General features: G+C 52.6%; 6 protein-coding genes across 6 annotated transcripts; 3 read left to right on the top strand and 3 right to left on the bottom strand.

Moving 5' to 3' along the window:
- The first annotated feature begins 1193 nt into the window (after nucleotides 1-1193).
- Nucleotides 1194-4170, top strand: LOC34622244 (RNA polymerase II-associated protein 3). Its single transcript, XM_026335124.1, has 3 exons — nucleotides 1194-1679; nucleotides 1925-2176; nucleotides 2317-4170. The coding sequence occupies exons 1-3, from the start codon at nucleotides 1194-1196 to the stop codon at nucleotides 4168-4170; spliced, it is 2592 nt and encodes an 863-aa protein (XP_026190909.1).
- A 467-nt stretch (nucleotides 4171-4637) lies between these two features.
- On the bottom strand, nucleotides 4638-7101 carry LOC34622245. The gene is made up of 3 exons (XM_026335123.1): nucleotides 6712-7101; nucleotides 5039-6481; nucleotides 4638-4715 (listed from the first exon to the last, which is right to left on the bottom strand). The coding sequence occupies exons 1-3, from the start codon at nucleotides 7099-7101 to the stop codon at nucleotides 4638-4640; spliced, it is 1911 nt and encodes a 636-aa protein (XP_026190908.1).
- Nucleotides 7102-8536: 1435 nt separating this feature from the next.
- LOC34622246 lies at nucleotides 8537-10887 on the top strand. Its single transcript, XM_026335122.1, has 6 exons — nucleotides 8537-8686; nucleotides 8746-9107; nucleotides 9165-10261; nucleotides 10340-10398; nucleotides 10587-10634; nucleotides 10699-10887. Exons 1-6 carry the CDS (start codon nucleotides 8537-8539, stop codon nucleotides 10885-10887), a joined length of 1905 nt encoding a protein of 634 aa, XP_026190907.1.
- Nucleotides 10888-11414: 527 nt separating this feature from the next.
- LOC34622247 (putative ALA-interacting subunit 2) lies at nucleotides 11415-13557 on the bottom strand. Its single transcript, XM_022735419.1, has 6 exons — nucleotides 13414-13557; nucleotides 12909-13187; nucleotides 12613-12744; nucleotides 12155-12464; nucleotides 11865-12026; nucleotides 11415-11599 (listed from the first exon to the last, which is right to left on the bottom strand). Exons 1-6 carry the CDS (start codon nucleotides 13555-13557, stop codon nucleotides 11415-11417), a joined length of 1212 nt encoding a protein of 403 aa, XP_022593187.1.
- A 5605-nt stretch (nucleotides 13558-19162) lies between these two features.
- On the bottom strand, nucleotides 19163-20833 carry LOC34622249. The gene is made up of 3 exons (XM_026335121.1): nucleotides 20602-20833; nucleotides 20051-20460; nucleotides 19163-19528 (listed from the first exon to the last, which is right to left on the bottom strand). The coding sequence occupies exons 1-3, from the start codon at nucleotides 20831-20833 to the stop codon at nucleotides 19163-19165; spliced, it is 1008 nt and encodes a 335-aa protein (XP_026190906.1).
- A 638-nt stretch (nucleotides 20834-21471) lies between these two features.
- LOC34622250 (geranylgeranyl transferase type-2 subunit beta) lies at nucleotides 21472-23190 on the top strand. The gene is made up of 2 exons (XM_022735422.2): nucleotides 21472-22816; nucleotides 23096-23190. Exons 1-2 carry the CDS (start codon nucleotides 21472-21474, stop codon nucleotides 23188-23190), a joined length of 1440 nt encoding a protein of 479 aa, XP_022593190.2.
- The last annotated feature ends 178 nt before the right edge of the window (nucleotides 23191-23368 follow it).

The following is a 23368-nucleotide window of genomic DNA, read 5'->3' as shown; positions in this document are numbered from 1 at the left end:
TCACCGCAACTCCTCTATGGGAAGCGTATAGCCGGCAGAGCGGCAATCAGCTGCTGGATTCTCGGATCTTCGTCAGATGTCTTCCGTTTGCCTTCTTATATGACTTGCCTAACAGGAACGTTCAGCCGACTGCACGTTATATGCCAGATTTCCTCTCTCGAAAAGGCGTTTTGCTTGCTATGATGAAGAGGGAAAAGGAAGTGGTTTCCATGAAGAAAGCATGTTGAAAACGCCGCCGCGTTCGTCCGGTCACTACCAGACGCATGGTGTACCAAGCGGCACACGAGTATCAAGTTTGCTTGACTTTATTTCAGAAAACTTGAGTTTTCTATTCTGGCGTCCGTTTTTGAAGATCAGTGCTACCCCCTTGCGCATTCGCAGTCTAGGTGGCCACCGGGGGCCCTACCCCAATCTGCAGCCCCAGGTTGCCTTTTGTTTTTTCCACTGTGCAGTATGCAATGATATTTAGCTTAAATATGCACGAGTTTCCTCCCAGTTTGCTTGAACAGCTCTTACAATAGTGCCTGGAATTCCTTCGTGTGGGTCGGGTGGCGACAGCCTCCTGGTGGCAGCGCTGTTTATTCGTGACCCCATAAGTGCTGCCGCTTTTCTCGCCTCCAACTTTCGCTGCTTCTCCAATGAATTAGCATCAAATATGGTGGCTCATGTCCCGCTTGCGCTCCTAGCACAACGAATTTCGTTGCCCTTCCTTGTTGATCAGTGGTCACTCAGCGCAGCTTGGCAAGCCCAGCAACAATGGCTTTGCGCATGATCGTGGAACGAGCCCGAAGCTCTCCTATGCCCCTGTCTCAGCTTCTTGCGGTGATGATCACAGGCCCAAATCAAACGCCAGTAGGCATCCACGAGAGGCAACAGGCACAAGCACTTGAGACTGTTCCTGTAGAAGTTTAGCAGCCACTAGCTAACACGAAACGCTTAAGGCAACGAAGAAGGCTGATACATCTGTGACTTTGCTGATGCAGCAGCAGTTTTGGTAGCCCCATATTCTAGAGACGTTTCGATGCTGTCTCCCCATCCGTCTACGAATAAACTGTAGTACTCACACTCTACATGTATCCCTAGGAGCTCAAACACTGCAGCATATCCCAACTTTCGAGTCAGCAACTTGCGCCTAGGCAGGGCAAACACGATCCGTTGTAACGACGCCACGTAAGCAGCAGTAGTAAGCGCAGATGTCTCTAGCAGTTCAGGCGCAGATCCGCAGGAATGCGGAGGAGCTGCAAGCATATCTATCAGACCTGCGGGACTGGGAAGAGTCTTTCTATGAGAGTGCCGAAGTAAAAAAACAAGAAAAAAGATCTTGCCCCGATTCGACGCAAAAGCATGCACTTAATGAGCAGCATCAGCTGCACCAGGAACAGCTGTGCGAGGGTGGCATGAATGACTCAGCTGCTCCCCCTATGGTTAATGCCCAAAAGACTATAGATCGCACAGCTTCATCCGGTGTGCCCACGGCTCACAGGAAAGTTGATGCAGAGAATAGGAAAAAGTACGCCCGTGACCAGAACTCCCTTCCAGATTACTACAAGGCATGGGACGCCTATGACCCCGATGCTGATGAGGAAGACGGAACCAACAAAGCCGCTGGGGTCTGCTCAGGGGGTTCGGGCACAAATGCATCCCCAGTACCAAAGGCACAAAAGCCCAAGCCGGTATCAGTAAGGCTCATACTACTTCTCCCAAGTGCTGTCCTTCATCCGGCAGTTGGCTGCACGGCAGCAGCGGCTCTGCAACAGAGACCCAGCCAGGGTGGTAGCACGTCTAGCTAGTGCTTGCAACTTGCTCTTAGTTCTCAATGGAGGTGGGCATATAACTCCTCACCTTCTAACAGCCCTATGGGGTCTCCCGCAAGCCCTCCAGTTCAATGAGATAAAACCTTACCACCTTGTGCATGTGGCCGCAGCAAGTAGCGAGAGGAAGCCGTGGAGGTGCCCAATCTGCTGTGGGTGGCCCTAGAATGCGAATCTGTGCCTCCACCGCTCATGTTTCTTCGTATATGGAAACCCTGGGATCCCCTGAAGAAGCAGGGGGTGTGCTGGATCAAGTGGGGGCCCTAAAGAAGAAGGCGAACACCTACTTCGGCGCACAGAAGTACGCAGCCGCCGTGAAGTGCTACACACAGGCACTACAGCAGGCGGAGGCAGAAATGAGCAGAGTACGGCAGAGGGGACGTCCCTTGGCAGCCCGTTTGTACTGTGCAAAAAACTGTGCATCGAAAGGGGAAGCTCTGTGAGAAAGGTTTTTGGGTGTCCGAAGCCCCATTCTTTTTGCCCTCATTGGTGCATGCACTCTCAGGGTCTACTGCCTGCTGCTGCTACCGCTGCTGCTGAAAAGCTGGTAGGGCAGCTCCTCAGCAACAGGGCTACCGCTTTGTTCTACTTGGGGAAATTAGACAGGTGCATTGCTGACTGCTCGGCAGCACTGCAGAGGACTCCGCAGAACCCCAAAGCTCTTCATCGGAGAGGTCTTGCGTTGGCCCTTAGAGGGCAGACACAAGAAGCGCTGACAGATCTCACAGAGGCCCTAAAGGCTAGCCAAGGAGAGCAAGTGTCACAACAGACGGCCCGGGTGCAGCCCCAACCGCAGGAGGCGCAGCAGCAGGAGCAGGTGCAGCGGGAGGCGCAGGTGCAGCTGCAGCCTGATTCAGAATCAGAGAGTTTCATACCGGAAGCCCGCGTGGTACCAGGCAAGGAGTCTGCTGTAGCCCTTGAAGCCCCGAACGCGCCTAGGAGTTGCTCTTTATCTGAACGGATCCTCAAGGACATCGTCAAAATCAGGAGTGAAGCACAAATCAAGAAGCTAAAAGAGCAGCAAAGAAAGAAGATGATGCTCCTGCAGCCCTTGAAGGGTCTCCATGATCCTTGCCCTTCTGGAACCCAAAGATCTCTGGAGGCCATTGTGTTTCAGCCGGGGAGCAACAAGGTGCGCCATTACGAGCAACAGCAGCAGCAAAAAGAGCTGTCCACGCAGATGCTAGACGCAGCTCATGACGCCAAGCAGCAGCAGCATAACTATTACCAGCAAGACGAGCGGCCTCACCAAGACCGACAGCACCAGCAAGGCGGAATGCTTGCAGAAGATCAGCCCAAAGCGCAGCAGCAGATTGAGGATGCTGCATTCTCAGAGCCGGTAGCACAAGTACATCGACAAGCAGCATCCCTTGTACTTTCTCAGACATCCCAACTTCCACACGTGCAGCAGCAAGACCAGGAGATACAGCAAGACTCGAAAAAAGATCCCCCCGAGAGAATCTCGGAGCCCGTATCACAAGCGTTGACGGAGGACGAGACTCTGCCAAAACAGCGTGAGCAACAGCACGGGCAGCCACAACGACAAGAGGAGAGAGAAATATGCATGCATTGTCGGACCTCCCCTTCACCAGTGCCCGCATTTAATTGTAAAGCACCCGGTGACTGCGCATGTACTGATACCCGATGTCGAAAACTTGACAGGGTAGCTCCCTCCGCCAGTCAGCAGAAGCCCAGTCTCCTTTCTGGCCACACAATGGTCCAGAAGGGCCCCAGGCTTCCTCGATCGTACGCAGCCTTTGAGGCTCAATGGAGATCTGCCGGGTGTCTTCTAACAAACCCGAGTACCTCTGGGGAGCCCCCAGCTATCTGCCCGTGCGGGGGCCCCAGGGCCCTGCTGCTTCTCCGCATGGGTGCGGCTGAAGTTCTTCAGGGGGCCCTGGGTCTCTGCGTGGAGCCCGACGTGTTCTATGAATGCCTCCAAGTGCTCGAACGCGCAGCGGATTCTATTATTAGGAGAACTAGCCTGCAGCACCCTCGCGAAGTGCTTATATGCCACCCAGACAGGAGCCCTCAGGGCATTCACAGGGGCCAAGGTGAAATGAAGAGAGAAGCATCCTGCGAAGAGCTTCCCATAGGAATGGAAGAAGCCCCAAGGGATACACTGCCAGCAGAGGAAGGGTGCGAATGCTGCAGGAATGCAGCATTCACTGCTAATGCTTGGCAAAGGGCCTTTCAGCACTTGACAGGGGGTGCCCGCGCGGCTGTCACTGTGCAACTAGGAGGGCCTTCATGCCGCGTACTGCTAGAAAAGCTGCAAGAAAAATCAAGAGTTATGGCAGCAGCAGCTGCTGCTGCTGCTCTTGCTGTCACAGAGGCAACACGAGGCTCAGAGCAGTGAACCAGATTGTTAGTGGGGCGACGATTTGTTACGCACGTGAAGGCGGCTGGGCCCACACCAGCTCGTAACAGGCTGCTACGGCATGGACCCCTGGAGCGCAACATAGCTCTCATAGCCTATTTGCAGTCCTGCGAGCCATCTGAGGGTTTTTTTTAATGCACACAGTGCACCCATAGACTGCCCTTAGGGGCGGTCTGCGGCCAGGATCGTTCACGGCCGACAGAGCATAGAGGAGGTTTGAAAGAGCTACGCTAACAGCTTTACAAAGAGACCGACCCTTCACCTAGAAACTTTCCTTTGTAGACGGGCAGCAATTAGTACGATGCTACCAGCGGCAGGGCCCTCGCTGTGCTTTTGACCGGCACCATGAACCACAATAGCCACCCTACAGCCTCAAATATCGGTTACTGCTCCCTAGGAGACGCGAGGGAAGGTGATCACGTGAGCATGCAGGCTGATCTTGGGATCTACACAAGCCCCTCATCCATTTTCTGAGTGTGCAGTTTGCTCAGATACCGTGACAGCCGCGCCTCAATGGTCCCATGCTGCAAAAAGCGACATAACATGACAAATTGCGAGTTGCATACATATACATACACAAACACATACACACACACAGCCAGATACGCATGCAAGCACATGCACGCATAAGCAGGTTCACTGAAGACTTACACATGTAGAACAGCACGCAGACTGCACGGGTGACCTTGGCACCAGCCTTTGATGGCCATACACAGAGCTAGGCCAAGGCAACAGCGACGACCACCAGAGTGGTTGCTGTTTATTCGTCCTCCAGCCATTTAGTTCAGCCTTTATATCAGACCTTTACAACGTGACCGCTGTATGAAAACAGCTACAGACGCCTCACTCCTAAGCATCCTGGCTTGGGCTTGTGCTTTTGCTTGAGCTCCTTCTGTCCGGCTCTGGTGAAAAGTTTGACCACCGCTCTCCGCGTCTGCTGCAGGTTGCCTACAACGCAGTCTGCGACGCCGGAGGCCTCAGGGGCCCCCGAAGGTCCCCCGGGGCGGGGGCCCTCGAGGTAGGCAAGGGCGCTTTGCTGCAATCGTTCTGGATTTGTTTCAAGTTTGAAGCCGACAAGGAAGCAGTTAGGTGCCACCGACCGCACCACGAGCAGCATCTTTGGCACGAGATGCAGGCGCAAATTCAAATAATGGGGTTGCTGGGGGTGGTGCTGTGGGTGTTCTGTAGGACGAGCGGCTGCAGCTTCTACCGCTGGTGCAGCTGCTGCCGCTGCCAATGAAGTGGACTCTGTGCTTGTCCCCCTGTCTTCTGTTGAAAGGAAGCTTCCAGTGAACCAGCGCCTCGGGTGGCTGCCTCCAGCTCCTGAAGAGCTGCGAGAAGGGCCCTGAACCTCTATGCCCCCCGCTTCCTTGCTGGTGGCCTCCCCCACGGAGCCGGACGAGGGGTGATGCGAGAGGGGCCCCCCGTGATCATGAGAGGCAACGATTTTGTGGGGCGCCATGAGGGCGTAGGGCACGTAGAAGTCGGCCACTGCAGCCGCAGAACAAAACATAAGTCGCTCCTTGAGGCTGCATGTGCCGGCAGCGACAGCGCGAACGAGGAAGGCATACTCCACGAGCGTTTGATAGGAAATGCACAGCAGCCGGTCCTTGCACTGCCTGTACAGCTGCAAGGCAGCAGCGGCCTCAACAGGATCCAACATCCATCCCAAGGCGTCCACCGGGTCAGGGGGCCCCCCCAGCCCTTCGAGCGCCTCGTAATCGTCCCCCCCCCGTTGCCGCGGCTCCCTGAACACCACGCGCCAGCCATCCCTCGCCTCAGAGGCTTCCTCCACCTCGACGCCGTCGGATGCCGACCCCTCCTCGTAGGAAGCCCGCTCTTGTGCAGCGGCGAGAGAGTCGCTGCTGCTGACAACGGACCCTAGTGAAGTGACTGTGGCCCCCTGAGGGCCTTCCGTCGAGGCTTGGCTAGCAAGCCGGCGAGAAGTGGAAGCGGCTGCAGGCACAGGGAGCTCGCCCTCCGAAGAGACTGCGTCCGGGGGAGGTTCCGTGATGATCGGCGCAGCGTGGAGCTCGTGAACTCCTTCCTCTGCAACCTCGTCCTCCTCCTCCGTCTCCTGCCGCTTTGCTTGCTGGGGAACGCCAGCCAGCGAAAGGTAGTGGAGGATGTGCGGCATGGGGTGTGCGGGCAGTAGATGCCGAACGAACGGTTTGACAGCCCTCACAGAAGTCAGAAATATCACATAATACCCCAACATGAGCAGCTGCTCGCACAGCGCAGCTCCTCGCGTTCCCGAACTCGTGTTCGTCAAGTACCGCACCGCCTCACGCTGCACCGAAAACGCACAAGGCAAAAGCAGCCTGAATGGGCAGCTGCTCCTCGAAGCAAGAGCGGAAATGGAAGCTCGGCAGCCGTACCCGATGCTGCAAAGCGAAATTCGCTTTCCTGCAGGGAAAGGAAGCACGCCATGCAGCAGGCAGGATATCAAGCGTCCTTGCGCGAGGACCTCTATTGCACAGCTAAAGGGCGGGAGCACTCGAATAAAGCCCCCCAAAATACCTCTAAGGGAACATCTGTGCCCCCCGCCGTGACGACAGCGACGCGAACGCTCAAAAGCTCCTTCTTCTCTTGGAGAGGCCGCACGAACTGCCTGACTCTCAGGCCCGCCGTGGCGACGTTGGGCGGTGGTGGCTCGGAGGCGAAGAAGCAGTCGCACGGGGAGCTTTCGGTGCGGGAAAAGGACGAAAACTGGGAATGGTGGGCACCCTCGTGACTCTTTGTGGAGACTCGGTGGGGCTCCTGGCTCCTTGGGAACTCGATATCCCCTTCCACATTGCTGCGGCCTTGGCGGTGCCCCTTGCCGGGGGTGGTGGTGGTTGTAGAGACGGAAGGGTCGGAAGGGTTTGTGGGCACGCCTTGCGCGGATTTGTTGGTATCCTCGCGGCGCATATTCGCGCAGGACCCCTGTTTTCGGCCGAGAGGAGCTTACGATAAAGCAAGGTGTTCGCGAGGGTACGCAAGTGCCGTAGTAAAGGGGGCGAAGGAAGACGCGGGAAGTCGTAGCGAGTTGCTTGCTTGCGTAAGCAGTGTCTGCCTCCCAGAGAGCAGGTGTCTCTGCGGTGTGTGGATGGTCATGCGGCTAACATAAGGCGAATACGTAAGCGCTTTCTGGAGACATCCAGAAGCAGAAAACTGAAGTGCCACGAAGGCAACCCGAGAGACTAAAGTGGTGCCTACGGATGGCACGTCGAGGGGTTCTGTTCTACGGGCATGACGCAGGGGCAACGAACGGCCAGAAGATACACCGCAGGTCACAGTTATATGCTTCTCTCTGGTTACACTAAGATTATTCTCTAAAATGCTTCGAAAGGTAGGAGAAGACAGAGAGAATATGTCGGTGTTCGAGGGCATGCATAGTGAGGCTGTGTCTCTAGTAGCAGAAGACAGGGGACGAAAAGAAGCTTTGACTCATGCAGCACCGGCCAAAATCAGGAACTCCATCAACGTCCTGAAGTCTTCAAGTAAATAATAGCTCATTCATTGTATCACGCTTTGAGTAGGAATGAAAACTGCGCCACATTGCGAGGGACCTCCCTGATGCATGGTCATTTTGAACTCTTCATTGCGTGAATGTCTCTGTGTTGGGAGCATGGACTACACACTCTTAATGATGCAGAAATGGGCTGTTCCCATATAGGCAGTGTGCAGAAGGGAGAAACATTCATTCTGCGCGCAATCCGCGTGACAAATATTTGAGCGAAAACTTGCCTTTCTCTGCTCCGTTTAACTTCTTTCAGTGACGGGACGGAAACGCGTCTCATTCACCGCAACGTGACGTTTTAGCACCATTTGCTGAGGCTGAAGTATCCTGAGTAAACGGCTTCATGGAGGAAAATAATGCATGCAGGATGCTTTTAGAGATACAACTTAAGGCATGGACAACTGGTGTGCACAGCTGTGTACACCCATCCATGGGGGAGGAAATTCGTTGAGGATTAGTCCTTAGCGCCTACTAGGGCGGCCACTATGGTTTATGGGTATTCAACTAGGCGAATACTCATCATAAGTAGGGCTAGGGGCACAAACAAGCGCACGGGGAGCCAACAGAAGGCTTTAACGACTTCCCCTGCAGAAGCAGTCTGATTCAGGAAGCAGGCGGTCTCACGACTGTCTTGACTTGACACATATTGACTATCCGTACTGTATTGGTGTAAAATTTACCGGTGTGAACATAATGTCACTTTCGTGAACACACTGTACATACAAGTAGGGACTGCCGTTTCCCTGTTTTGCAATCAAATTTAGGGTATGTTTCGCAGCTGGAGGTGCCAGACTGGTTCTTGAGATCAGTTTAAACGCCACTTTTCTATTTTTCCCCTTCACAATGGGGACAAACCTGCCTGCAGCCTTGGTCTGCACAGCAACCGCTGGAGTCTGTCAACTTACCCATGAGGAGCATGACCACAGAGACGCCCAGGCCAATGTGACAATAGCGATTCTGACTGTAATTTTGTTCTTGACTCTGTTATTTGAGGTGGGTAGCCTAGTAGTCAAATGGGGAAGCAGGTGTGAGTCGTAACGGCAATCGTTCAGGTTGGACATGAGGAACTCGTGGAATACTTGGAGCACAAGCACCTCCATCATGTGTTGAAGGTTATTGCAGCCATCACCAAGGAGGTGACGGTACTTGGCTTCATATCTTTACTCCTATTCTTCTCCACGCGGCTCGGGATCACCATGGCAATCAATGACAAGCTCCTCGGGCAAAGTGCCCTAGAGAAAGTTGGCATAGAGGAACTGAAAGAAGAGAGTGGAAACCCTTATGCAGCCCCCACTGTCGTATTCGAGCTGTTCGAAAGCGCGCATATTCTAGTTTTTATCCTCATGGTTACGTTCATGCTAGTCATTCTTGTGCTGCTGTCCATATCTGTTGTCAAAGCGCGGGAATGGAAGGGGTGAGCTTTGCATAATGATGCAAACGATGCAATACCGAGAATTCTGTGCCTTTCCAGATTTGACGGCATGAGCCTATCAGACTTTCAGCAGCTTGCCGAAAGCAAGAACGCCTCTGGGTCGGCCCTTCGCTTCTGGTACCTGCGTCATAGAATCATGAATCCCACCACTCCATTTGTGCCGCACCAAGAAGGGCAGTTCTGCTTCGGAGAATTCCTCGCAGAGCAGCTGTCTGGAACGCTCCTACGCATGGTGGAGATACCAGTTTCTACGTGGTTGCTGTTCATTCCAATTGTTCTTTGCGTTCGACCGCTCCTCGGACTTGATCCGACGCCTCTTGTGGAGTGTCTTCTTTATGCCTCTGGAGGGCTCCTCTTTCTCAACCTTTTTATCTTTTGGAGGCTCGAAACCATCGTCAACTACCATGTTCCGAGTCACAACGAGATCAAGATGTACTTGCAGAGCTTAGGACTGCCGCGGCAGCCGATGGAGCTGCCCGGCGCTCCCATAGATGCACTGCCGCCAATCACAAGGAACGGCACCCTGTGCAGTCTTATCAGGGGAACGAGGATTATGAATGCTCAGGAGTCTTTGTTTCTTTTGGGCCCAAGAGGTATCTCGGCCTTGAGAACCATCATTCAGCTTTCCCTTTCCCTTCACATCGTGGCTGTCACAATCATCGTGAAGCTGCTGCTCTCCCCCCACTACCAGCACATTATGTTTGCAGTACTGGGTTACTGGAGTGGCATTGCACCTTTGCTGATCCTGGTGTTCAGCATGGGCCTCTTCCCTGTCATTGCTACTGAGCTAACGTTAATTAGTAACATTGGCGCTCTCGCCAGCCGGCAGGCGCTGGAGGAGAGCGCAAAGCGGGTTCAGCTAAAAGTGTTGGAGCGGCAGTTCCAAATATTGCAATTCTTGCGGCACAAGGCGGATATTCATTTTGCTTCCCAGCCTGGGCGGGCGCGGGATGAAATTGAGGAAGCCAAGCAGCTGTACGACACGCTTTCCCCAGAAATACAAAAAGGCTATCAAGACGTTTTTCATGCTTTTGCCGAGCTGTCGGCACAACCGCGAATCCCCCTAAAGAATATTTACACGATGATCAACGCTTTTTCATTGAGTGAACGAATACCCGACTGCAAGAAAAAAGCCGGTGAGTCGGTTCGCCCTAGTGCCCTGTGCAAATCTGAATTGAAGAATGCGTCGTACTGTCTGAAAATGACAACACCAGAAGGCTGGGTCACAGCCTTGGATCCCTCTGGCAGCCTTACCTACCCTGCCTTCACCGCTGTACGTTGCAATCGACGCTACGCCCCTAATGCTGCGTGATGCGTATGTCTCGAATCAGATGATCATGCATCTGCTTGAGGACGAAACAAGAGCCCTTGCCCCTCCACACATTCGCCAAGCGCGAACGCACGTACGACATTTCTCGAGCTCTGCTGCTAAATGCCTTCTACCTGAGAATCACCCTGCAGGACTTGTTTGATTATCTCGACGAGGACGCCGACGGCTACATAACAGTGGTACGTAGGGACGAAAAACCCAAGAGACACTTCAAGGGTGTTGCACGCACCTGTGCGCTTTCAGGACGACTTGCTAGAAAGCCTTGCTGGCCTCAGACCAGCCGCCTCGATGGAGGAAGTGGAGCAGCTCGTTGCAGCAATAGCCCATGGCAGCCGGGGAGAACTGATTTCTATGCCTCAGCTGGTCCTCTGGATCGAAGACATGGAAGAGAGGGCAAGGGAGTTTCGACCCAAAGGCTCTTCTGGCCACTGACGATGGCGCAGTACTCAGTGTGGCTCTTCCCAAGGCAACCCTCTCCCCATCAACTATAAAATGCTAAAAATTTTCTGCGTATTTTCTCGTGTACAACAACCGCTATACCGACACGCAGACCGGAACCAACGGGGTAACGCGAGGCCTGTTGCTTCGATGCTGCCACGCAAGCTAACTTGCTGGGCTACAAGACCGATGTGTTTGTGTTCATGTTTTTATTCTATATTTGAGTCTCCGTGCACGTTCCCACTGCGGCTCCAATGCAAAAGTCTACTCCAAGCCCGCGACTGCCACTTTGGGATGTAGGAACGAAAAAACAAGGATGCCCCATAAGCACGAAATGCCGAGACACTGTCAGTGCTGTATGAGCAAACAGGCGCAGGATGGTTATCCACGGGTAGCATACTACTAGCATCCAGCAGCCAGCCGTATACATCCTGGGGCCCGTCGGCGAGCCTCATGCATACACCGAAAAAAGCATTGCACAATGAATCAGGAGGTTCCCGTTGGTGGATCAAGGCAGACTCTCAAGAGTACAGCGCGCGCCGCAACCAAGAGACATCTCCTAGATGCCTTGGATTCCGTCTGTGGTAGTAAAAAAATACGGCAAAGACGACGAGGGAGACGCTCCCCACAACAAGGTAAGCGATGCCGAGGAAAGCCGACCGGCCACCAAGCCACGAGGCCTGGGTGACTACAACACTCTTAGTGCCTGCAAAATAATAGGCAAAAAGGTTTTTGACGCACGGTAGATGCTGCAGCAACACGAAACTTTATAGCGGCAAACCACCTGCTACTGCCTAGAGTACATGCTTATACCTTCGACTGCCAGCTGCCTAGTAATTTCCTAAAAAGGGCGCTGGATGGTGCAGCCGAGTGGCGGCAGCAGCAAAGCTTCTTTTTACAAACAGCTATGTCAAAGCAAAAACATGTCTGGGGATTTCACTTGCTCAGTGCATCGCCTTGCACAAGCCTACCTCCGAAGGACGCGACATCATACGTATTGTTCGTCACCTTGATATAAAAAGGCAGCTTAAGTGGCTGTGCCACGAACCTCCCGTAAACCTTGCGGAAGGCTGGCAGCCCCGCGTCGCGCATCCATACAATAAAGTGCGAGTTCTCGACCCCCCAGCCCACGCCTGCAGCCAGCACAGGGGAGAAAAGTGTGACTGTACGAATGGCGAAACCCTCCCGCGCACCAATGGGCGACGCCATGCAAGATTCTTCCACAAAATTTTGCACGACGCTCTCATTTCACCTGCCGCACCTGTCTTATTCATGTGAAGTGCCTCCACAAGCTTTTGGTCATACAACCAGAAATTGACTTGACCAACGGCGCTCCTCATTTCCTCTGCGGTGGGGTTCTTAAACGTTGAGAGGTCAAAATCCCAGCAAATGGCCTCTCGAGATTCATCAAGTTCAATCTCCGTCTTCTGATCTCCCGCGAAAACGGTGAACGAGTCGGTGAAAACAGCGGCCGGGCTCAGTCCACATGGGTGGAGCACGCGGCCGTCGGACGATTCGACACGCGGATCGCATGCCGTGCTGATATCTGACACTGCTGTGTAGACAGTGCCCTGTAACAACGCAGAGCAGCAGCGAGAAAGCAGTCATGTACGCAGCAGCAAGCACGATGAAAACACACTGAACGGAGGGATGACGGCACATACGCAACGAAGCAAGCGAGTTAGCAGTTGAGAAGCATAACGCGGCTAGCAGACGCACCTCTAGCTGCTTGTCAGACAGCGATTTCATGTAACGTCGATGGTTCTGGAAGTAGTTAGACAGCTCGTAGTACAGGAGGACATCTCCTTCAATCTCCGTAATGGTGGTATCCGTGCATGTCGAAGCGTCAATCTGCAGACGAATAGACAACAGCATACAGCAGCACTGAACACAAAGACGAAACGCGGTCACCGAAACATACGGTACCAAAATAAAATCTTAGGACGCTTCTGTCATAAATTGTAGTCACGAGAAGGGTTCCTATAAAGAAAAGGTAGCCCCTGCAGAGAGCCTACCTTGAGCATGAGGTCACCAGACATATCCGTATAGTTAATCTTGCACTCGACGATTGAGCGGTCAAATAACACGATAACAAGTCCCAAAACAAAAAAGATCATGCCAAAAACGAATAATGCAAATAAGATCCGTCTAGGAGTCAGCAGTGGCTCCCAAGTAGACATCCTCTGTTGCATGAAGTCGTCAAGCGCGGCTCGGGAGCAGCAAAAACACCGGCCGCAGCCGCACCCCCGTTTCACGCCATCGCTGCATCCCGAGCACTCCCGATGAGCACGGTTCTGCAGAAGGCGACACGTAAACGCAAGTCCACACGCACACCAGCAACAACTGCCTGCTGATCCACGCATACCGAGGCTACTCCTCCAGCGCACCACATGCCCCGGGGGTGGCGGAGTGGCTTCATCATGCAATCAGCACAAAAGAAGTGCTGAAGCCTTTCCAGACTCGCTCGTGCTACCAACTTGAACAGGGGAACGCGCACGCAGACTTTTCACAAAGACCTACCGGCCGGCTGGCTGGCTGGTCCCTGGGCGGTGCACCGTCAGAGGAAGCAGGTTGATTAACTTGAAAATTGGATTCCTCCCCCTCCTGATTGAGGGGATCGTCCGGTCTCCCCCCCGCAGCCGGTACCACTCTTCGCCTGGGCATCCCTTTGGGGTGTGGAGATGACGCCACAACGACCTGTGGCGCACTGCCACGGCTTCACCGCCTCCCCAAGCTGACAGAAGCTCCTAAGTAGATCCGAACCTTTCCTAACAATGGTTTGTCAAGCCCTTTGCTGACAGCAAACTGGTACTTTGTTCCTAGAGAAACATCTGGTGCCCTCAAGCTGCCTTGTTACGTCCCACATGGAGGGCCTGGCCTACGTAACTGAGACCCCCGACTCACACTAATCAGCAGGGTGTAGAATTTGACGCCACATATTGAGTAATATATTTTGCCAGCATTTTCCTTTCCGATTTCCCTAGAGCTTTGTTCCTGAACCAGAACGGGCCCCATTTGCCGATTGGGACTCGGCCTGCATGTCTGACGGAGCCTGGGAGAGTCGAATGAGCTCTCTTGACGGCAACTGGCAAATTACAGACTTGACGGCGAAATTTTTGAGTCTAAATTACTAACAGGTCTTCTGCCTTCAAATTTAGTGAACCCTTGGTGATTCTCACCAATTCTGGGTGGTGTCAGCTCCGCATGTTTCTCTAGCGCAATTGATTTAGTGGCGCACCATATGTAATACATTTTTGCCGTTCGGATGCGAGCCCTCTGAACACGCTACCTATTCGTTCTCTAGTAAGCAAACAGTGCAATCATGCTCCGGATGCAACTTCAGTAACAATCGCATTGCACTGGAGGAGAAATGTCTTCTTTGCCTTCAAGGCAGTACAACATTTCTTTCAGCGCATCAGACAATATTACTAACAGGACTGATATGGCCCGCTATTCCCAGGCAGCCCCATTAGGGGGACCACAAACCCTGGCGTTCTCCTCTGTGTACTTCCCCCTTCAGCGTAACGCTCCATTTAGGGCCTTGGTAGGGAGGCACCTACATCTGAACTCAATGAAAAATTAATTTAAGCTACTAAATAGTCACTCAAAAGAGCTTTTACATTCCCCTTTTCGCGCCCCTGAACGTTGCACCATGAGGAGAGGGATGGCAAGGGTGCACTTTTGCTGCACCCTCTAGGCATTCCCTGCAGTCACTGCTAGTTGCACATACCATCTAACACACACACACACACACACACACACACACACACACACACACACACACACACACACACACACACACACACACGTTGCTTCTTCCTATGTCGAGCTAGCAGTACAATGTAATAAAAAAGAAGTACGAAGAGGCAAATCAACTAGTCAATTCAACAATATTTCTAAGTTGAAAGTAAGTGATGCAGGAGCAAGTGATTAGTCGTGGCTTCGCCCGTTACCTTTTCCCCCCACTTCAAATATACGCCCGCGTTTCCCATACCCATACGTCTAGACAAATTCCGTGCAAGATGGGGGAAGTGTATGCGCCCAATCGGCGGTCCCGATGTAAGAAGGAAAGCGGAAAACTGCAATCGAAAAAACGAAGTGCACCAGCCGCCAAGAAAACGGCGAGAAAGATGACCCCGTCCTGCCACGAGAAAACAAAAAGACGAGTAAATGTGTGTAGGAATCTAAAATACACGCTAGTTCAGCAGTACCTCACGCCTCCTAGAGCCATATCTGTATGCAAGTATAGCCGATGCATACTCAACATCAGCTCCCCAAAAGGGACATACGAAAGACTATTAGAGCAATATAGCTGAGAGTGGCTGCATATAAATCTATTTGTAGGAAAGGCTTCACCAATAATCAGCGACACTCATAAAGCAATGTGCATAGAAGGTAAGTAATTCATTCAGTATTTGTGTTTGGGAAGGAAAACGCTCACGAGTCGCTAGAACTATTGTTTATGGCTACAGATGTGCTAGCTAAACAGAGCTGAAGGCTCTCCTTCAGGCGAAGTAGCCCGAAATTGCTCCTCCGTCAACCACACCCGTTGGCATTCCCCACCCCACTTCGCTAGAAAGTCCCTTCCAATGTATCCTTGGCGATCAACTCTCCGATAATGTCACATTTCTGCAGCTCCCTGTGAATCGTCCGTCTCCACATCGGGGACTTGCTCCCGTAGCAAACTCCACGAATAACTGGAGGAGTTTTGCAACTACTTACGAAGCCAATATCCATGATTCTTTGGCACTTCCAATTACTAGGAAAATTGACATAGTCAGATGGAGCACCAATCAGTGAGACAATAGCATATGCTGTAAGGCGTTTGACTGCAAATTGTTTCTTTGTCTAATCACCTTTTGGTGCACTTCTCAAGGGGCTGCTGGCTACCAGGACCAAGCCTCCACAATCGAGGCACACAGTCGGCCCCTGCTCATCATAATTGTGTGCTTGTATCGTCTGATCGTTGCGAAAATACGTGCGCGCATTAGTAGGTTTTTCTTTCTGTTCCTACGTCGCCAGAGGTGGTGGCTGACCGCTGACTACCAGGTTCAGGCCTCAATTAGAGAGGAGCTACTCAGTGTAGACCAGGGATGCGGGGGAGCAACGGATAGATAAGTGTACTTTCCTGTCGTACTATGAACCCACTCAGCAAAGGGAGTAAAATTAAGCTATAAGCATTCGAATGTCTGTGAGCATATCGTTGCAAATACTGCATAGGCATGCGGTTGGTGCACTCAGTCTGTCTAGCTGCCTCGGCTTGGTTGACAGTGGTCGAATTATGGTCAATGTTTAGGCAGGTGCTAAGAGCACGCCAACGCACTTACGAGCTTTGGATCGTTACTAAGATGATACTCATGTAAAATCCGTGAATCCTACTGACATGAGTTTTGATCGAGGGGCTTCCTGAGCCGTGACACAGCTTGAACAAGGGTTGTAGATGCAACCCTAACCCTTGCTCTCAGGCAGTCTAACAAATTCCATAGGTAGATTGATCCAAATCCTATAATGACCGGGACAGCCTTGCAGAGTGCCAAGCGTAGGAGGATCGTGGTGCTTTTGCTGCTCAGAATCTGGGTGTAATAGTGCATATTCCTCCTCCGCGGAACGCATCGGAGGTCATCAACGATACCATTGGAGCTTTTCCCCTGTAATGCGATTCCCTCTATAAACCGAAAGAGCATGATCGTATCCTTTGCGCGAAGCAGCACTGTGTGGCGCAGTCGCGATGTCTCAGCTGCTGAGCCCCCGCTGTGTTTTTCAGTTAGAGCAGGCCATCTTCAGCCTTATACGGCTTCAAGCTGATTGCCCTTCTGGATGCTGGCGTTAATAACGGATTGATGGGAGTCAAAAGCATAAGAGTCACTTAGGTTTAAGAAAAATGTGAATCATTTAGAAAACAGCGGCTGAGTTTCCTAGGAGCAAAAAGCTAGGGCGTCGCTAGAGCGCATCGATGATCACATTGGGTGTTGCTACCAGTATTTCTCACTGTGGAGCCTTGCTGCAGGTCTTCAAGCCAGCGAACAACTCCCGTGTTGTCAAGGTCCCGGGAATTCTTTGTGAGGTACATTTAATCCTGGTTCTCGGTTTGGAAGGAAAAATCCCATATAAACACTGCCAACACCTTTCCGTACCCCCGTTACCCCGCGTAATGGGAGCAAATCCACAATGCTCCTCATCGTCCTAGGTGGTGCGTAAAGGTAGAGGCCGTGCCTTAATTGCTTCAGGGTTTTGCAAAGTCTTGCTCTATTTCATCAGCCAGAATACTGGTTCCCAGATGCATGATTGCCCTCGTGAAAACGAGCATTCGCATGCCTTCACACTAGACTGCTTACCCCGCAACAGCTGCAGCGCACACCGTAGGTGCTCTGGGTGTCCCTTGAACGTTTTAGTTTCAAACTACGACTTCGCCAGGCAGACAGGCTTAATTCCTCCGTCACAAGCCTACCAGCTATAGAAATGGCATCAAAAATCCAAGTAAGATGCAGGTATACTCGACTTTGTGAGTGCGAGTGTGGAACGCTATTTTGTGTCTGTTATAGGCGTGCAAGAGGATTTGCCACAGGGCGTGTGTGAAGTCAAGTGCCGGGTAGACTGCTGCTTCCTGCTGCTTGTCATTCATGCCGCCAGTATGCGGTATCGGAATTTCGCCGTACATGTTAAAACGCTCATGCGCCACCCTCCTTCCTTGCCAGGCACCAACACCAGGCTATGCCCAAGAACACCCATTAATTCCTTTGATTTGTTTTTATCAGCAAACAATCCGCCTAACGCCCAATCCAATCTTTAAGCTGTGCGTGCCTCCGTACCACTGAGCTCAGCTTGGAAAATAACAAAGGAATTAGCTTAATACGATGCAGAGGACGCCTAGCAGGTTGCTAGCCTTTTGGCAGCTTTTCATTATCAAGCACATCTGCGAACCACTTCATAAGAGTTGCTTGTTCCTGCGGTTGCTCGCTTCAAAATTTGACCGAATTCTATAACAAGAAAACAGCTACAGAGCCATTAAGACAGGATGTGTGCTCAGAATTATCCTTGCTAAGTGCGTTGCTGAGCAACCCGCGTGAGGACCGTGCCTTATCGTCGAGCCATCGACTTTACCCCACTCACCCAAGATAAAATGAGCATTATTAGAAAAACCGACAGCTGCTTCTCCCTTTAGGTTATCGTCACACGAATATCCTTAGCGCGCAGCTGTGACTGCATGTGCTCCTTCCATTGGTCAGCCATGGCATACCTAGGACTACAGCATGGGGTGTACGGGTCCAATATCCAAGCCACGGGCTATGCTGATAAAGCCCCACTCATGTTTAAAGTGGCACTTAACTGCAGTAGCCCTGCCGTTTTTTATGTTTCGCAGCACGTCAGTGAACCAGAGTTATTGCACCACCCCAAGGGCTGTTGTATTTTGGGTTTGCAGATCTCGGAGGCTGCCACCGCTGCAGATGATACCGAATCGCCCAAATCTGCCCTTTCGCCGGCACATCTGCAGAGGCCCCCAATATTTGATGTGCCGTCAGTCGCCGAACAGGGAGACTGCACCTCTGTGCGGTCTCCTTAGATAACAACTGTGCTGCACACCCACTTTCAAGCAACACCGCCTTTGACCGTCATTGTGAACTTGTGTCCGCGCAGAATGGCTGGCGTGTGTCTTCAACTACGGCACTATCCTCGACATTCGCCTCTAGTCCACGCAGCCTGCGCTTGGGGCTTCTCTCTTCTGATACCTTCTTTGCTAACCAAGAGGCTTGGTTTCCCTGAGTCCGGAAGAGCTGCTTAACCAACGCTTCATACCAGGGTCTACGCGAAGAGTCACGTCAGGTGGTCGCAAACTGGCCATTGATGTAAGAATTTAAAACTGTGTTATCGCTGATACCACTGCAACTTTTATCTACGTTTGGATATGCCTACACTTTGATATAAGGGAAGGCTAGCAAGACGTTATTGAGCGCTTGGCAAAGAGCTCCAGGCTTCCCGAGCCCTCGCCCGTCACAGTTCCGACACGAGGAGAGGGTGAGACAACTAGGGTGGGCGTAGCTGCAGTCTCTAGGCATTCCTCATACTCACAGCTAGTTGCACATAGCATCTAACGCTCATGCACACAATAATAGTTCTGTGTGCATCGAGCTTACGCAACTCTGCAACAAATAAGAACTACGAACACACAAGCCACTCAGTCCAGCCTTAACCATTGGTCAGATATCATATCTAGTGTTGTAGGAAGTGCTTCTGTGTAGCTTAGCCCACTACAGTTGTGCTTACGCCTGCATCACAGAGAAAAACCATCAGAATTTCGAGAGCCAACAGGACACCACAGCTCAATAGTCCGTCTTGCTTTGGCGATTAAAACACTCGAGGGCAGTTGCCCTTCGCCGTTTGCCCCTTCCGTTTGTAGTCTGCCGCCAATCTTCAAGCTTTTCATAATGGCGGTTTTTAATATTTCATTGAAGAGATTTCCAAACAAGGAAAAAGCCCGAAAGGGCTTTCCCGATGCTTTCTGCCTTTCGTGTGCACTACACATGTCAGTGCGTGTAATCCTAGAGGATGAAAGATGCCCCTGGTTGCTAGCCGCGGCCTTCTCCGGCGCCTTTTTTTGATCGATTCGAACATTACAAGGCCCTGCACCACTGCAACTCTCCCATGATGGCGAGAACAGTAAAGAAAACGGAGCTAGTGCAACTGACAGCAGGTATTAAGGCTGCATGGCAGCTAAGATCTGTTTCTCCTTTTATCTCTCCCTCTCCTAAATTTGACTGCTGCGCATCTAACAGAGGCGAGCACAAGCGTGCCCCATGAATTGTGCAAGGAATCAACGTTCCGTGTAGGCGAGCACACATGTACGGGCGCTTAGGCCTGCGAAGCTCCCCAAGGACCCTTTCTCCCCTGATCGTTAAGGCGCAAACCCTACCAAAAACTATTATTAACAGAGTGGGAAAGGCGGAAGGGGCAACCCCACCCGAAGGAGAGCGCTAAACGGTGGCTTAGCTGTCTCTCTTGCAAGCAGACAAAGAGCCCGCACGGCCACCCGTGAATGGAAGGGATAAAGGTGAAACCTGAAATGACACTATTTAAAAACACCTCTGACAAGGCACACCAGACAGCTACATAGAGACCCCTCCGTGCACCATCAGTTGTTCAGCTCTTCTTCCAAAGAGACGTTGGCAGCTCGCTGCTTCTTTATGGCCTTGATGAGAGCCAGGAGCTTTGTTTGGGCAGCAAAGAGCTTCCGTGTGATGGGCCCTAGCTGCAAATTGAAATCTCCGTAGTGCTCCTTCGCAAACTCAGGACGCTCCTTTGCTGGTTGGTGTGCTGGCTGTTGGCGCTTGGCTGCATCGCTGTCTGAAGTGTCTGCTGTCACCAGGCACAGGGCTCTGCAGTCCGCCGCTTGCTGCGCTGTATCGCTGCGAACCGCACCAAGAACCTTAAAAGCTTCAGCCTTCACGTCTTCAGGCAAACAGAAGTCCGCTGCCGCCGCTTCTGCTGCGACTTTTGCTGCACTGCCAATAGCGGTGGCAGTCGCATCCACCACGTCCAAAGCACTTTCAATCTCCGCGCGGCTCCCTGGAACTGACACGCAAAATCAGGCAAACACACAGAGAAAACGGGCTTGCGCGAAAGAGGGGAACGTGTGCCACTGACGGCATTCAAGTCTGGAGAGGTACTCCAGCGCTGAGGGAGAAGGGGAGGAAGAGGGGCTGTGGTAGGCACCTGAGCTGTAGATGTACACCTTCATTGGCACAGCGAGATTCGACACCTGCTTCTTCATGACGCCAACCTGCTCGCGAAGAGACAGCACCATATCGCAGGCTTGCCCGAAGCCGCCAGGCTGCTGAGGCTGCTGCTCGGCTAGCTCCTGCCATGGAGGGCAGCTAGAACCACCCATGGAATCTGGAACACGAGTGCCTCCGAGGGGCACTGGCTGTGCGTCTATGGAGTTCATTGTCTACAGAGAAACACAGCGGTACACGAGTCTTAGAGAGAGCAGTTTGGTGCAACACCCTGCGGGCATGAATGGAAACACGCAAAGCGACAATGGAATAGGGCGGTTCCTAGCACTCGAGAGTCACAATTTTATTAGTCTTATGTGTTTTGATTTCTATTAGAAATGGGCAATTGCTCGAAAACGCGGACCTTGACGTGGGAACTTGCCATGGTGGCCGGCGCTGGCAGCGTAGCGTGTCTGACAAAGCGCGCATGCGGCTTCCTCCTGTGTGCGTGCTCGTTTCAATTTTACGTTCTTTACACGTATTACAGCTCTTTATTATGCATTAGATTCCCTTTCTTGATGAGACACGGCGCCTTTCCCCAGGGGCACCGATCAGGGGAAACCGCCTCTTGTTCCTTACCGTGCGTTCACAGAGGGATTCACCCCGACCCCATGGGATTCTGCGTATTCTGGAACTGCCGAGCTTTCCTAAGAAGCTCCAGGGCGCTCAGGAGGATCGAGAGACCGTCGATACACCCGAACTAAGAGCTCTCTAGAACTGCCCAGGCAGGGATTCGCCCCTGTCTGCACACAGTGTTCCGCATACAGCAGACTACAGAACCACACACCCCGGGCACTCCACTGCTGCCTATATGGCATCCCATGCCTCTAGTGAGAAGCAGCAGTCCGTGCACCCCGTGCTGCCGTCATGGGGTCCCCCTGACACGTCTTCCGAGTCGGCCAAGAGCTCCGCAGCTACCGCCGAAGAAGCAGCAGAGTTAGCATGCCTGATAAAAGAAGTCGTGGCGTCTAGACTGCCTGCGGAGGGCAAGCTGGCTGCCAACCTGCCGTCCCTGATGAAGCAGCTGCATGGCCAGTACCTCCTAACCCTTGGCGCAGATCCTTTCACCCTCGAGGGCTTCTTTGGCGCATCCCTGAAGATGGGTGCTGCCTACTGGGCTTCTACGTCCTTGTGGCTTCTGGGGCTCAGAAGCTCAAAGACCGATAGGATGCTGCAGGAGGCAGGCGCAAGAAGAAAAAAGAGCAGCAGCTCGCAAGGTGCCAAGCTCGCAGAGGAGCTCGCGGGAGAGGCATCGTTTTGCCTCCCTCTAGAATTCAGTGTCGTTGGTGAAGAGAGCTGCGTGGGCTCTGATGGCGGCAACGCGCCTTCCTGCGGGTCTTTTTCTCTGGATTCTATCCTGGAAACTCGTGAGGATTTGCTGTGCGACTTTGTTTTGCGATGTCTGTGCCCTTCCGGAGGGTTCGGGCAGGATATACACCAGGAGGCGCAGCTGACAGCTACACACTATGCGCTCCTGCTGCTTCTCGGCCTGGGTCGCCTCCATCTGCTTCCTTCTCCGCACCGAACTGCTGCGTGGGTTCGCAGTCTGCAGACGCCGGACGGGGGCTTTAAAGGCGACGTCTGGGGAGAGGTAGACAGCAGATTTTCGTACTGCGGAGTAGCGTGTTTGCATCTTCTAGGGCAGCTGGATGAAGCTGTGGCGGCAAGGGCTGTCCGTTTCATCCAGCGACTCATGAATGCGGATGGCGGTTTCGCGTGGATCCCTGGGGGCGAATCGCATGCAGCTTCTGCCTTTTGCTGTTTGAGCACGTTGGCATTGTGTGGAGGCCTCTGGACGGTCAACAGGAGGAAAGCTGCACACTGGCTGATCGACCGGCAAACTGTTGGGGGGGGGTTCAATGGGCGCCCCGAGAAGGCTCCGGATGTATGCTACTCCTTCTGGATATACGCTGCATTCAGGATCCTTGGTTATGAGGGATGGGTGGACGCAGAAAAGCTCGCTGGCTTCATTCTTCAGGCTCAAGACACGGAGAGCGGTGGTATTGCTGACAGGCCTGGCGATCTCGCAGACGCCTTCCACACCTTCTTTGGTCTCGCAGCACTGGGGATGATTTACAGGACAGATCACATCCAAGAGCTTCACCCCGTGCTCGCACTACCCCGCTCTGTCCTTCAGACACTGCACATTCCTGATTGCTTGCTTTGCTAAGACTATAAGGGAGCTTGGGCGCAGAGTTCTACACCCCTCCCCAGTTTTTTAGATGCGTAGTATACAGCAGGTGCTCCCCTTGAGAGACGGTAGGCCCCAAGTCTGGCTAGCACACTGCCACAGCGGCCCTAGGGCGCCTTACTCCTGCACATGCAATTCAGCGCACAGCGAGCTGCCTATACGCGTGCTCTTGGAAATTCTAGGAGAGAAAATGAAGAGCCTTATATCTTTAAAACAAATATATTTTCAACCTGGCCACTGCCAGGGGACCCAGGGCCCCCGCTCAACCTGAATCAGTGCGCTGCAAATGTCGTTGCGGGGTCGGGTGAAAGCTTTTTGTCTGAACAGGCGTTGTCTTAAGTATGCTGCAACAGACATAACTACAGAGCTATTTTCTGGCAAACGGAAGGTATTGATCATCTCGTGACTCCGGCCGCGTTGCTTTTAAACGTGCGGATTCAGCTGCGAATTCAGATCACAGACGTAGCTTGCAACAGGAACATACAACTTCAGTAAGCGAGTGGGCTTGCAAGGGGGT

Source organism: Cyclospora cayetanensis, unplaced genomic scaffold, assembly GCF_002999335.1.
Source record: "Cyclospora cayetanensis isolate NF1_C8 unplaced genomic scaffold, CcayRef3 CcayRef3_contig_6, whole genome shotgun sequence".
NCBI classification, from domain to species: domain Eukaryota; phylum Apicomplexa; class Conoidasida; order Eucoccidiorida; family Eimeriidae; genus Cyclospora; species Cyclospora cayetanensis.
Note: the sequence above shows the minus strand (reverse complement) of the source record. Positions and strands in the feature narration are given on the sequence as shown.

Excerpts from the sequence above, each read along its gene's own strand:
- LOC34622244 (XM_026335124.1), top strand. The coding sequence starts at position 1,194 with ATGTCTCTAGCAGTTCAGGCGCAGATCCGCAGGAATGCGGAGGAGCTG. Across the intron at positions 1,680-1,924 it reads AAAAGCCCAAGCCGGTATCA|CAAGTAGCGAGAGGAAGCCG; the intron begins GTAAGGCTCATA and ends ATGTGGCCGCAG. Across the intron at positions 2,177-2,316 it reads CGGAGGCAGAAATGAGCAGA|GGTCTACTGCCTGCTGCTGC; the intron begins GTACGGCAGAGG and ends ATGCACTCTCAG.
- LOC34622245 (XM_026335123.1), bottom strand. The coding sequence starts at position 7,101 with ATGCGCCGCGAGGATACCAACAAATCCGCGCAAGGCGTGCCCACAAAC. Across the intron at positions 6,482-6,711 it reads GCACAGATGTTCCCTTAGAG|CGTGAGGCGGTGCGGTACTT; the intron begins GTATTTTGGGGG and ends TTTTCGGTGCAG. Across the intron at positions 4,716-5,038 it reads CCAAGCCAGGATGCTTAGGA|CATGGGACCATTGAGGCGCG; the intron begins GTGAGGCGTCTG and ends CGCTTTTTGCAG.
- LOC34622246 (XM_026335122.1), top strand. The coding sequence starts at position 8,537 with ATGGGGACAAACCTGCCTGCAGCCTTGGTCTGCACAGCAACCGCTGGA. Across the intron at positions 8,687-8,745 it reads TCTTGACTCTGTTATTTGAG|GTTGGACATGAGGAACTCGT; the intron begins GTGGGTAGCCTA and ends GCAATCGTTCAG. Across the intron at positions 10,635-10,698 it reads CCGACGGCTACATAACAGTG|GACGACTTGCTAGAAAGCCT; the intron begins GTACGTAGGGAC and ends GTGCGCTTTCAG.
- LOC34622247 (XM_022735419.1), bottom strand. The coding sequence starts at position 13,557 with ATGCCCAGGCGAAGAGTGGTACCGGCTGCGGGGGGGAGACCGGACGAT. Across the intron at positions 12,027-12,154 it reads ACTTCACATGAATAAGACAG|GCGTGGGCTGGGGGGTCGAG; the intron begins GTGCGGCAGGTG and ends TGCTGGCTGCAG. Across the intron at positions 11,600-11,864 it reads TGATGTCGCGTCCTTCGGAG|GCACTAAGAGTGTTGTAGTC; the intron begins GTAGGCTTGTGC and ends ATTATTTTGCAG.
- LOC34622249 (XM_026335121.1), bottom strand. The coding sequence starts at position 20,833 with ATGAACTCCATAGACGCACAGCCAGTGCCCCTCGGAGGCACTCGTGTT. Across the intron at positions 20,461-20,601 it reads GGTGTACATCTACAGCTCAG|TTCCAGGGAGCCGCGCGGAG; the intron begins GTGCCTACCACA and ends TTTGCGTGTCAG. Across the intron at positions 19,529-20,050 it reads AGAAGCAGCGAGCTGCCAAC|AGTTGCAGTGGTGCAGGGCC; the intron begins GTCTCTTTGGAA and ends CCATCATGGGAG.
- LOC34622250 (XM_022735422.2), top strand. The coding sequence starts at position 21,472 with ATGGCATCCCATGCCTCTAGTGAGAAGCAGCAGTCCGTGCACCCCGTG. Across the intron at positions 22,817-23,095 it reads GACACTGCACATTCCTGATT|GGGACCCAGGGCCCCCGCTC; the intron begins GCTTGCTTTGCT and ends GGCCACTGCCAG.